The sequence below is a fragment of the Equus quagga genome, chromosome 11, assembly GCF_021613505.1.
Source record: "Equus quagga isolate Etosha38 chromosome 11, UCLA_HA_Equagga_1.0, whole genome shotgun sequence".
NCBI classification, from domain to species: domain Eukaryota; kingdom Metazoa; phylum Chordata; class Mammalia; order Perissodactyla; family Equidae; genus Equus; species Equus quagga.
In genome coordinates this window covers 23,059,274-23,072,379 of record NC_060277.1, presented here as the reverse complement: position 1 = coordinate 23,072,379, position 13,106 = coordinate 23,059,274, and the positions used below count along the sequence as shown (strand labels likewise).

The 13,106-nt window shown below is 36.5% G+C and overlaps 1 protein-coding gene across 2 annotated transcripts in view; it reads right to left on the bottom strand.

Annotated features, from left to right (window-relative positions):
* Positions 1-13,106, bottom strand: part of REV3L (REV3 like, DNA directed polymerase zeta catalytic subunit) — a 172,149-nt gene that overhangs the window by 39,112 nt on the left and 119,931 nt on the right. For both annotated transcript variants that reach the window (XM_046674363.1, XM_046674364.1), the window contains exons 21-22: positions 10,162-10,280; positions 1,203-1,344 (exon numbers count right to left, since the gene is read on the bottom strand). In XM_046674363.1, coding sequence (XP_046530319.1) covers positions 1,203-1,344; positions 10,162-10,280 — 261 coding nt within the window. The remainder of the gene's footprint in view (positions 1-1,202; positions 1,345-10,161; positions 10,281-13,106) is intronic.

The window sequence follows — 13,106 nt, the reverse complement described above, 5'->3', positions numbered from 1 at the left end:
GACAGGCAACAGTTGTTAGCCCAGGTGCCAATCTTAAAAAAAAAAAAAAAGGTGGCCAATAGTCTTTGAGAAATTTATGTGGGAAAATTAGAGAATGAAAGTCAGGAGACTTGAGATAGATAAATGTTATTCCAATTTTCCAAGAAGAAAACACAAGGATTCCAGAAGTGAAAGGTAGTCAGCTTAATACTAGTCCCTTGAAAAACTGAAACAATTACTGACTGTTTATAATAACCACTATTAAGAAGACGGTCTAGAGCATTAGGGAAAGAAGCACTCACAGGAAGTATGGGCTCACTGAAACGTTCTCATGTGGTTTTAAGGTATCTTTACCTTCTATCATAAGCCAGCTCAAATAGAATAGTTTTTAAAACTTGTGGGGGTCTAGATAAATAAAATAAATAGCTTATACGTGAGAAACTTAAATAAACAGGTAATGTTAAAGTAGGTAAGCTCTATTTTTTCTATAGTTATTGAATTGGTAGGTTGGGGGAATGCCACAGACATAAAGTAATTAAAATAATTAAAATAAAAGATTTTATGAGGTTAAGGAACCTGAGTGATTTAATGTACTATCTCTGATGCCTAGCATAGTGTTTATTTAACGTACCAAAGGTATGCAAATAACTATTTGTTGAATGAATGCATGAAATAATTTTCAGTGAGACAATTGACAAAATCATTATATCCTTGGAAAATTAGTTAGAAAGATATGAATTAAATGTCCTCTAAGGTCCCATTTTTCATTAATGTTTTAAAAAAGTGATACAGCTCACTCATATTAATTCCCAAATCCTTCTCTCTTTTTATTCTTTAGAGTTGGAACAACTCAAAATTAGGAATGTAAAACAAAAGAAAGGCCGATTTTCTTCGCTGCTTACTCAGTTCTAAGGAGCATCCCCAATCACACTGACAATATTCAGGAATATAATATCTTCCTCAAGGGCACAGTCATGTTTTCCTTAATACCAAGAAAAACTTAGCAGTGGCCAGAAAGTTGGTAAGGAGAAAAAATAAAAAGTGGAGCTGTTAAGTGAAATTAAAGCTTTTCCAGAAAATAACATGACAAGATTTGATTAACCAGTTTTATCTTAGTTGGTATCAGATAGAAAGTTAAGAAAATAAAATGACCTTAAGCATTTCAAAAGTAAGTATATCAGTCACATAGAACTTTCAAGTGTGTAAGAAAATGGATTTCCTACCTGTGAGCCCCTTGTCAATACATGTAAAAACTGAATGCCAAAAAGTCTAGCCATTTCACTGGTTTTCCCAATCACGTCCAGCTGTTCTAACATTTGGAGATTTCCACGGACACGGCTAATGTAATGATCAACCATTTTCCATCTGTTAAAAGAGAATCCATGCCATGAATATTAGGGAAAAATTTGGACACTTGAAACTATTACTGTATCATTCTTCCAGAACCTACATGTTAAAATCGAGGTTATTTAAGGAGGGAGTCAAGGTAGGAGCCCCTAGCAAAGTATGTTAAGGAGCTAAACATCAGAAAATTTTGGATGTTTCAAGGGCATGAAACCTAGTAAAACTACACAAAATTTAAAAGAGTACTTGTGATAAGGTGGTAAGACTAGTTATTTTCAATATTTTTCTTGATGTTACTCTATTTTTATTATAAAAATTAACATTCTCTCTTAGATACCATTGCTGATGATGCAATAATAATACAATTATAATTTATCATTTCTATAGGTTTTTAAAGAACTTGAAGACTTTGGGTTACCATTGAAAATACTAGTCTAAAATAAAAGCATGAACAATCTCCTCATGGAAAGAAACAGGGTAATTTGGTGAATATTTAGAAAAATCAGGAAAATAATTTTGATGAGACCATACATGGGGTAAATATACATCAAATCAGTATTTTCTGGGAAACTATAAATATTCTGCTCTTTGATTTAAGCCTTGTAAAAGATGAACCTCTTTACTCTACCATTTTTGTTAAGAAAACATGCAAACAATAAAAACCTTCACCAAAGCCATGAAAGGAAATTTTGATTTAATATGATTGTGTTATTAAAATGTAAAAATGATCCTAAGGTATACTATAAGGAATAAAATTTATTCATTTAAAGAATATTAACATTTAAATATATTGTAATCTTTAATTATATGGCTTTTAGAAGAATATAGTCACATAACTGTTCAATAAAAAAAGTTTAAAAACCTATTCCTATGATATATGACTAATCCATATAGAAAAACTAGAAAATGAACATAAAAAGAAGAAAAAAATCTTTTACCGTATAATTAAAAAGACAGATAATGAGTGTTAAGCAAGGATGCAGAGAAATTATAACCCTCATACACTGCTGGTGGGATTATAAAATAGTGCAGCTGTGTTGGGAAACAGTCTGGTGATTCCCCAAATTATTATCATCTTATTTATTTATCTTTTTGAGGAAGATTAGCCCTGAGCTAACATCTGCTGCCAATCCTCCTCTTTTTGCTGAGGAAGACTGGCCCTGTGCTCACATCCGTGCCCACTTTCCTCTGCTTTATATGTGGAACGCTTACCACAGCACAGCTTGCGAAGCGGTGCCATGTCCACACCCGGGATCTGAACCCGCGAACCCGGGGTTGCTGAAGCAGAACATGGGCACTTGACCACTGCACCACTGGCCCGGCCCCTCCTCAAATTATTAAACACAGAGTTACCATATAATCCACCAATTCCACTCCTAGGCATATATCCAAGAGGAATGAAAACATGTCTACATAAAAACTTGTACACGAATGTTCTTAACAGCATTATTTGTAATATCCAAAAAATGGAAATAACCTAAGTGTCTATCAAGTGATAAAATAAAAATAAATGAATAAATAAAACGTGGCACACCCACACAATGGAATATTATTTGGTAATAAAAGGAAATGAGGTACTGACATATGCTGTAACATGAATGAATCTGGACAGCATATGCTAAAACAAGCTAGTCACAAAAGGCTAATATTATGTAATTCTACTTATATGAAATGTCCAGAATAGACCAATTTATGGAGACCGACAATAGATTAGTTGGGGGGAGGGTGGGAAGGGGGGATTAGAGAGTGATGGCTAAGAGATGCAGGATTTCTTTTTGGGGTAATAAAAATACTCAAAAATGTATTGTGCTAATGGTTGCACAACTCTGTGAATATACTAAAAACCATACAACTTATACACTTAAATGGGTTAATTATATGGTATGTGAACTATATGTGAATAAAACTGTTAAAAAGAATTAGGCAAACATAAAAAACCATCCTAAACTTATTATCAATATTCAATTTTTTAATAAAATAGACAAATGGAACTACTGTTCTTGCATTTTTAACTTAATATATTGCTACTATTTCTGCTTATTTTTTATAGCTATTGAGTATACTATTGTACAATTATCACAACTTAATTAATGGATCTATTATTATCTTTTATTACTCTGAGCAACACTGTGATGAACATCTTTATAGCTAAGTCCATGTACAGATGCTTGAATATTTAAGATAAATTCCTAGATTTGGTTAACGGGTCTGCTATGATTTAGTTTTTAATACATAATGACATGCTGCTTTCTAGAAGGTTTTAGTAATTTACATTCATACTAGTGATGATAAAGTGCTTGCTTCCTTGCAGCTTTGTCAACACTGGGGAGTATAATTTTTTAAGTTATAACTAGTTTGATAGGCAAAAAATTGTATCACATTTTAATATGTATTTGTCTTAGATTATTAATGTAATCCTTCAATAATACAGATTTGCCAAATGTAAATCTGAGATAATGCATTATGTGTGGCTTTGACCAGTCCTTTTAAACAAAACCAAATGCATTTAATGGCTCATCCTTTCTGCAGATTATGTGAATGGTCAATGACCTGTCTGGAGTTTGCTGATTCCTTCTTCTGCTTGATCTAGTCTACTGTTGAATCCCTCTAGTGAATTTTTCAGTTCAATTATTGTGTTCTTCAGCTTCACGATTTCTGTTTAGTACTTTTTCATATTTTCTATTTCTTTGTTGAAATTCTCACTTTTTCCATGCTTTGTTCTCTTGGCCTTGATGAGCATCTTTATGACAGTTATTTTGAATTCTCTGTCAGGTAAATCATATGACTGTTCAATTAGGGTTGGTTTCTGGAGATTTACCTATTCCTTTGTTTGGCACATCTTTGCCTGATTCTTTATTGTCCTTGACTCTGTGTTGGTGTCCCACATTATATAAAGCAGGCATTTCTCACAGTCTTCATGGACTGGCCTTGTACAGGAGAAGACTTCCACCAAACAGCTCAGCCAGAGATTCTGGAGACCTCTACCAACTCTTTCCCTCCCTAGGGAGAAGCAGGCAGCTGTGGTTTTTGTTCACTCACTCTGCTGTGTAGCAAGAAGAGTTACAGTGTCTGCTAGTTCAACCCACTGTCCTCATTCTCCGGCAGCTAGACTGTGCCAGACCTGTTGGAGCTCCAAGACCAGAAACACAAATCCCAGTTTTTTGGGTAGCCTTGGAGAAGTTGGGGCACTAAATGCATGGATCATTTCTCTCCCCAGGGATAAGCTGAGAACTGGAATTTTTCATCCACTTGCTCTGTGCTGAGCAGGGGGGGAAGATCTGTGGTGTCTACCAGCCCATGCTGCCATTTCCATTCGGCTCTGCCAGCTGGACTGTACTGGATCTGTCAGAGCCCCTTCAGAAAAGCTGGGGTGCCAGGCATGCAAACCAATCCCTTCCTTCCCCTGGGCTGAGCTAGGGGCCATTTCCTGATCACATGACTCTGAGCCGGGGCAGGGACTCTGGCAAGAGGGTGTCCCAAATCTCCCTACCAGCTTTGGTGAGTCTGATTCTACATTCACCCTGGGAGCAGGAGCCTTTCAATTAGTTCCTGGATTTTGCATAAAGGAAATATGTCTGTAAATTGTTGCTCAATCAGTGTGTTTGTGGGGAGAAGGAGGGTCCATGGCTTCCCACTCTGCCGTCTTGCTGACGTCACTCCGTGTCTTTCCTAATACATATTTTTTAAGCATTTAAAAAGTAGACTTTTTAAATTAAAAAAGTGATCCTTTTGAAATAAGATCACCTTCATTCCAACTTTCTAGTCCTATCTGGCTAGTCATGTGGTATAAAAAGAGAATGGGTATTGTAACTTTTTAAAAAATAAACATAGCATGACTAAGCGAATCTTGTTAGGTAATTTTTTGTTTGCTATACAGAATTATGCCATCCTCCTAACACTTTGTCAAACTCAAATGTACCAAGCAAATACAAGTTTTGATTGGGGAAGAGGAGGGGAAACATCATCACAAAACATAAGCTACTCAGGAGAGGCCTGGCTAGAAGCTGACATGGTTGAACTTAGAGCATCTTGAGGGAAGAGGGTATTTTAGGGGACAGAATATCTGGGAAGAAGGTGACAAAAAAGGAGATATGAGAATTCTAAGTACAACCTCACTGGTTTTGAACTTTTTCTATGGGTTGGCTCTATACCCAGGAAATGAAGGAAATTTCTGATATTACCTTCTTGAGCTACATAACCCTCTGCTTCTAGGACATTGCTCCTAGCTCAGAAACAGGTATAGTATTCAATAACTAGTTATTGCATAGTGGATGAAATCAGGACACTATTACGGTTTCCTAGATCAGTAATATTAGGGATTAGGAAAGGTTTTATAAGCTGATTTAGAATTCTAATCATGAGACATACCATTTGGAAAAATGTTTTCTAAGTCCCAAACAATAAAACTTTGGGAATATAACTCAATTCATATAAATCAAAGGCTTCCAAGAGACCCAAATCTGAGTTTACAAAAAAATAATTAGGGCACCTTCTGTAAAGCAGAAGCTTTCATTTCTCAGTGAATTTACAAAAAATATATATATTTCCTTAAAACATTGTAGAAAGCAAATTCAAATTAAAAAGTATGACTTACTTTCTTAGTAAGAATTCACTTAAGTTTAAAAATAAAATTGTCTGATCTTCCAAAGTATCTCCAAAGAAAGAGTGCATGGTCTCTCCATGTAACAATCCATTTAACATGAATGCACTAATGTCTAGTCCAAGCCCCTTATGTAGTATGTTAGGTCCAGTTCTCTATTTCACGTGGCAAAACAGAATTACTTATCATTCTAGATAATACCTAATTAGAGGTAGCAAAATATGCATTTAGAGCATTCTAGGGCCTATAAACAAACTGCTGAATATAGTTTTCACTAAAGTTAATATCAAGTTACATTTTATTTATTGGTATATAATCTCTCCTAAGCTTCTATTTGTATAAAGCTCTGATCATAAACTCAGAGCTTTCTGTGATTTTATCTCACTTTCTTGAGATTCCTCAAAAGAGATTAGAGAATCAGATGACGTGCTCAGAAAGTAGTTTCCCCAAATATATCAAGTCATTTTTAAGGCTCTACCTTTCCATCTTCACCACTGTGTGGCTCTACAATTCAATAAGCAGAGCTTTATTCATCTCAAACATCAGACACATTCTCTTCAGGACTTTGCTCTTTACAGAACTATTTTCTAAGCTTATAACTATCATTTTAACTTTAAGTTAAAGGAAAGGTGGGAACTTTCACTTCTGACTATGATGGAGTAACTGGTACTGGACTAGCCTGGATAAAAGATACAATGTAATTGTTTCTGGGCAATAAACACTAGGCAATGCAAGACTGTGCTCCTTGAGAGAAGGGAAAACTCATGACATGAACTCCAGCCCGTGTGGAGACAGTTTCCTAAACATAGTGCAGTATGCTAGAGTCTGAATAGAGCATGGGTGGCCTGCTAGGCTGAGGAGGCAGAGATTAGAGTCCAGGCAGTTCACAGCTGGAATCTGCAGGACAGGGCACCTGTGCAAGGGACAGGAGTTAGTGGTTGGAAGTACAGCTAGGGGTTCCCTGTGAGTGCCGGGCTGTGCTGAAATGAGCAGGATGAATCCACATGAGGGTTACTAGAGAGCAGCTGCTGTGGGCTTGGGTTTGGAAGAGAACTAGTCAGATAGTGCTGCAGTTGGAGGCTAGGAATGCCAGCGTGGAGAGACTTCATTACCCCCTTATTAACAACCTGGGCATCCAGCTGAGAGCCCAGAAAAATCATGCCTTTAGAGGCCTTTGCCCTAGAGTAACGCCTACTCTAGACAAACCTGAAACTAGGCACTAACAATACGCACTTGGGACAGCATTTGGAGATGGAGTCCTGTCAAGTTGGAGGGGCTTAGGAAACATCATGGGCTTTCCAGAGATCTACCTTAACAAAGCACAATATCTAGGTCTGCACAGGTTCAGAGAACAGCTAATAATTGAATTGACTACTAGAGCAAAAATAAACAGAATTCAGAGGAAGATAACAAAAATCCAGAATCTGTGCAATAGAACATCTACAATATCCATTACATAATCATGCAAATAAACAAAAGATATGACCCACAGTTAAGAGAAAAAGCAATCAACAGAAACTAACACAGAGATAGCCTGACGTTGGATTTAGTAACTATTATAGATATGTTCAAGAATCTAAAGAAAATAACACTCAAAAAATAAAAGAAAAATATAGTCCTAGTGTGTGAACAGACAGGGAAATTCACCAAATATGGAATCTATAAAAAGAAAGAACCAAATGAGAATTCTGGAACTAAAAATACAATAACTGGAATACAAAATTTATTGGCTGGCCTTAACAGCAGATTGGCAAAGACAGAAGAAAGTTAGTGATCTTAAACATAGGTCATTAGAAAAAAGACTGAAGAGAAAGGTACAGGGCCTCAAGGATCTGTGAGACACTGTCAAACAGTCTAACATAGGGGCTGGCCCAGTGGCACAGCAGTTAAGTTTGCATGCTTCGCTTCTTGGCAGCCCAGGGTTCGCTGGTTCGGATCCCGGATGCGGACATGGCACGGCTTGGCAAAAGCCATGCTGTGGCAGGTGTCCCACATATAAAGCAGAAGAAGATGGGCATGGATGTTAGCTCAGGGCCAGTCTTCCTCAGCAAAAAGAGGAGGGTTGGCAGTAGTTAGCTCAGGGCTAATCTTCCTGAAAAAAAAAAAAAAGTCTAACATACACGTAATTGGAGCCTTAGAAAGAGAGTAAGAGCAGGGGCATAAAAATATTTAAAGAAATAATAACCAAATATTTCCTAAATTTGATGAAAAACCTCAACTTAAAAGACCTAAGAAGCTCAGCAAACAACAAGAAAGATAAATATAACAATAAAAAAAATCTACTTATAGGAATATCATAGTGAAATTACTGAAAGCCAAAGGCAAAGAGGAAAATCTTGAAAGCAACTAGGAAAAAAAATTATGGAGTTCTGCTTTGGATGTAGAAAGCTGCAGAAGAACATCACTCTAGTCTAACAATGATAAAAAGCTGGATAATCTACAAAATCATAAGTTTTCTTGAAGTCATCAGAAAACTGAAGTTACAAGAGAATCAGGTGAACTAAATTTCACAGGGTGACAAACTCATCTAAGGACAGGCAGGACACAACCTATTTCATCTGTGGCAGAACACAGGAGGGAGAGGCAGCTGCCATAAAATTAGGTAAGAATGAAACAGTTAAAATGTTAACAAATTCTTAAAGGTCATGTAGGGGCTAGCATGACAGTTTAGAATCACTTGGAGCCCCAGACACCAGCACAGTCTTTTTCCATGGACCCCCATCAAATGCGTGTGAAAGACTGGGGGTGGGGCAGGAGAGAGCACAAAGAAATGAAACCCCGCAATTTCCTCTGACCCTTCTCTCATATGAAGCAAAGCTTTGAGGTGCTATGGGACCAGTAGGAGACTCTCCAATCCTCAGGGAAAGAATAGACGCAAAAGATGTCTGCTGCTGGGAAGAGGGGTAGCAGCAAAAGCTACACATGAGGGAGGGGAAGGAAACTAGTTTCAACCGTGGGCTTTGTACTAAGCAGCAAGCAACAACTGTGCACCACTGGGAAAGAGGCAGGAAACCTTCCCAACATAGATTTCAGGGAAACATACACTACCGCTGAGAAGGGAGTAGAAGCAAACACCATTTTCCACTGAGAGAGTCAAGAAACCTGCCTAGGGCCAGGACCTGGCGTGGTACAAAGCAGAAGTCCATCACTGCTGTAGGAGGAGCAGGAACGCGGAGAAGGCCTCATTCCTGAGCTCCAGGAGAAGAGGAACTTCCAAGGATGACTAACTTCAGTCAGAAGTGAGAACTGAATAACTTCCCCTGCCTCCACACAGAGTAACAACAGCAGTCAACCAACCGTTCGTTAAGCCTGACTTTGAAAAAAAATGCATTGCATACAGTGGAAAAATGAGAATGACTGTTGTTTCTCATCAGAAACAATGGAGGACAGAAGAAAAGGGAATGAAATCTTTAAATTGGTGGGGTAAAAAAAAATCTCAACCCCAAAATTAGACATTGAAAATATCATTCAAAAGTAAGGGCAAGATAAAGACATTTTCAGATAAATAAAGGCTGAGAGAATTTGTTGCCAGCAGACTTGCACTAGAAGAATTGCCAAAGAAAACAATTTAGCAGTTTCTTAACATGTTAAACATGCTAACCATGTGACCTGGCAATTCTACTGCTAAAGAAATGAAAACGTATGTTCACACACACGAAGACTTGCCTTATAGTTTTATTCATAGTAGCCTCAAACTATAAACAACCCAATTGTCCATCAACAGGTGACTGGGTAAATAGTGGTACGTTCATATGATTGAATATTATTTAGTAATAAAAATGAACAAAATACTGGTTTATGCAAAAACATGACTGAATCTCAAAAAATATTATGCTACAGTTTCCTGGTGGTCTAGTGGCTAGGATTCAGTGCTTTCAAAAAACATTATGCTGAGTTTCTTCAAAGAAGTCAGACACAAAGGGGTAGACTGTAAATAATTCTATTTATACGAGGTTCTAGAACTGGCAAAACTAATCTATAGTAATAGAAATTCAACTAGTACTTATGTGGGTGGTTCAGGAATAGGTAGGTTGACTGCAAAGTTGTATAAGGAAATTTTCTGGGTGTTACAAACGTTCTTTACCTTGATCAAGATACTGGTTATAAGGTATTTGCATTTTTCAAAGTTATCACACAATACACTTCAAATGTGTGCATTTTATTGTATATAAATTATATTCCAACAATACTGATTTTTAAAAAGAGATAGTATCCTCTTGAGAGTTATAAAACATTACCTGTATAGATCTGTCTTGTTATCAAACCAATCTGATAAGACTCGGAAGGTAAAGAGGGGAAAACGCTGATGAAGAACGTGAAAGCTCACATTTTCAAAGGTGTAGTTAGTTAGAGCCACCTGAAAAAAAGCAAGACTCTATTAGAATAATGCTTGTATTTATGTGCAAATTTGGTTCTAAAAGACCCCAAATATTGCTTCTAACATTTTATAGTAGATATGGAAGGTACTTATAAAAATGATTTGTGTTATAACTGAATCATAATTAATTTAAAGCTATGGCTATATAGCCTACTGGACAGAAATGTTTATAATAAATTAATATTTAATTGGAAAAAAATCAGACTTGATGAGATTCAACTTGGTCATGTAATACTTAAGAGATCCCAGTTCTTATCATGTCTTTTTATAGTCTATGCCAATACAAATACTGACAGACAGAAGCCCTGTTAAGCAAACTAATTTTTTGTTCCTTCCTACTTACCTTTTGGTCCTTGATGACAGGCTGCTTAACAGGACTCCACAGATTCAAGGATGTGTTATCTAGTTAAAGGTAGGCATTCATCCTGCTCCCAAGAATTACATCAGTACTAAGACCCAATACATGGACATTATGGAGTCACTTAACTTTCAGTCCAAAAGCAAAAGATTAAAAAGGAAATGGCAGAAATGTTTCCCCAACTTCAGATCGTGTAGGTAAAAGTTGTGTTAATAATGGGAAAGGAATACTGAAAAAGGGTCCAAATTAATAAAACATACCTCTAGCTAGATGATCTCTCAGAAATACCTATAAGACACAAGCAATCTAGACAATGGTAGGTATTTCAATGCAAAATGGAAATTAAGGAACCCGTAGTCCCCATTCTTAGGTCAGCTTGAGATTCTGAGGAATAGTTCAAATAGCACTTTACATTTGTATATTATATTATAACTTTAAAACATTTTTCTTTTCCACTTCTACAATCCAGCAAGTAGAAAACCGGGAGTGAACATTAAGCTCATCTAAGTGCAGTGACCCAAATTAGTCTTGATGTACAATTTCTATCACTCTCCAGGACGACAGCATTGGAAAGTAGCATACTTCAGAGTGTGTGTGTGTACTCACTCACACACACACACACACACACACACTCACACACACACAGTTTTAACCATTGGAATGAGCTTATTCTAGAGTCACCAGTATAAAGCAGATACTAATCCATTATCTTAGAAGTAAATTACCATTTCTTTCCCAAAAATCACTACTGGCCTGGAGTACTTCTCTCAAAAATAAATAACTCATTTTATTATCAAGTCCCAATATTTGAATGGCTCTTCTACCTGCTAATGAATATTTTCATTTAGTTTTTTGTATTTAATTTCCATTTAGTATTACAGAAAATAGAGCCAAACATCTGATCTCAGGCTGTTACATCATTACCTAATATAGAGGATAGCACTCGAGCCTAAATCTAAACTTCTGCCACAGTATATATCTTCATTAAAACAATCAGTCAAAAACATATCCACAGAAAAGATCCCCTTGTCCTGTAGCTCTCTCCTGAGGGAAAAATCTGAAGTTTGCCACGTAAATTGACCTATTAAGATTAACTAGGGGATTTTGTGACCTCAAATAAAATCTTAGAAATTGGTCCCCAATATCTGAGGCAGATGGAGACCTATGTTCTGGGTTGATTTTATTTCAAATAGAACAATTTCATAAATTGGATTAAGACTAAACAAGTATTATAACCTTATAACACCCACTCTACTTTGGGTTTCCTTGGTGTCACAAAAGCATAAAAATGCACAGCTATAATCTCAGCTGTGAGTAAAATTAAAGGAAGGAAACATAAACTCTAAAATTAAGATGCCTCATCTTCAGAATGTTGCAATCTTTAGAGAGCGATTTACTCTAGAAGTCGAAATATGAACCTAAAAATATGAATTAGGAGTTGGGGGGAAGTCTGAATAAGTTAAAAATTGGATAAATGTACTATGTAGATCAAAGTCAGAATTGATCAATAAATCAACAAAACGTTACAGTGTTGGACCATTTATCCTATTGATAAAAGGAATGGGCTGATAGAGGGATCACTTTTCCATTCATAGAGTCAAAGTGCAAAACATAATGGTTAATGACTTTGGGAACAAACTTACTCAGAACTGGGAGAGGCAGTCAGAGTATTAGTGCAGGGGAGTAAAGAAAATAAAGGTGAAAGGAAAAAAAGGGAAGGCAACCATAACTAAGCACCTGTGCCCTACATCCTCTAACACCTTATTCCTTCAGTTGTTCCTCATTTCCTGAGTCTTCAACTAAAAATTATTTTTGATTGACATATACTGCATATAAAGAAATGTCCACAAATTTAAAGTGAACAACTCATGATTTTCATGTTTGCATACATTCATGTAATTATCACCCATATGAAGACATGGGAAATTTTAGGACTCTGGAAGGCTCCCTTGTGCAGGCCCTGTCCCAGTCAATACTTATAAAAGTTAACCACTGTAGGTTAGCCTTGCTTATTTTTAAACTTTATAATAAATGGAACTAGTTATTATGTACTATTATTTATCTAGTTTCTTTTGCTCAACATTACATCTGAGATTCATCTATGTTGTTCAATGTGGCAATATTTTATTCTTCTTAATTGCTGTAAGGTATTCCTTTGTTACAGCTGCTTACCCTGTACTCTAATATGCACCAATTATTTGCTGAGAAGTCTGTGTTTTCTAGAGTGTTAGAGTGTTGTTTGACAGCAAGAATATCTTTGTCACCACACTCCCCCAGCCCCCAAGACACAACAGTCATCTCTTTTCCTCTAAATGTATATACCACTGATGTCTCATTTGGCTCTTATATGGTGCCTATAAGGTCAGTGATAGATGCCCTATCAAAGCCATATAATATATTTAGGAGATCAATGGATACTATAACTATACACACACATACATACACAT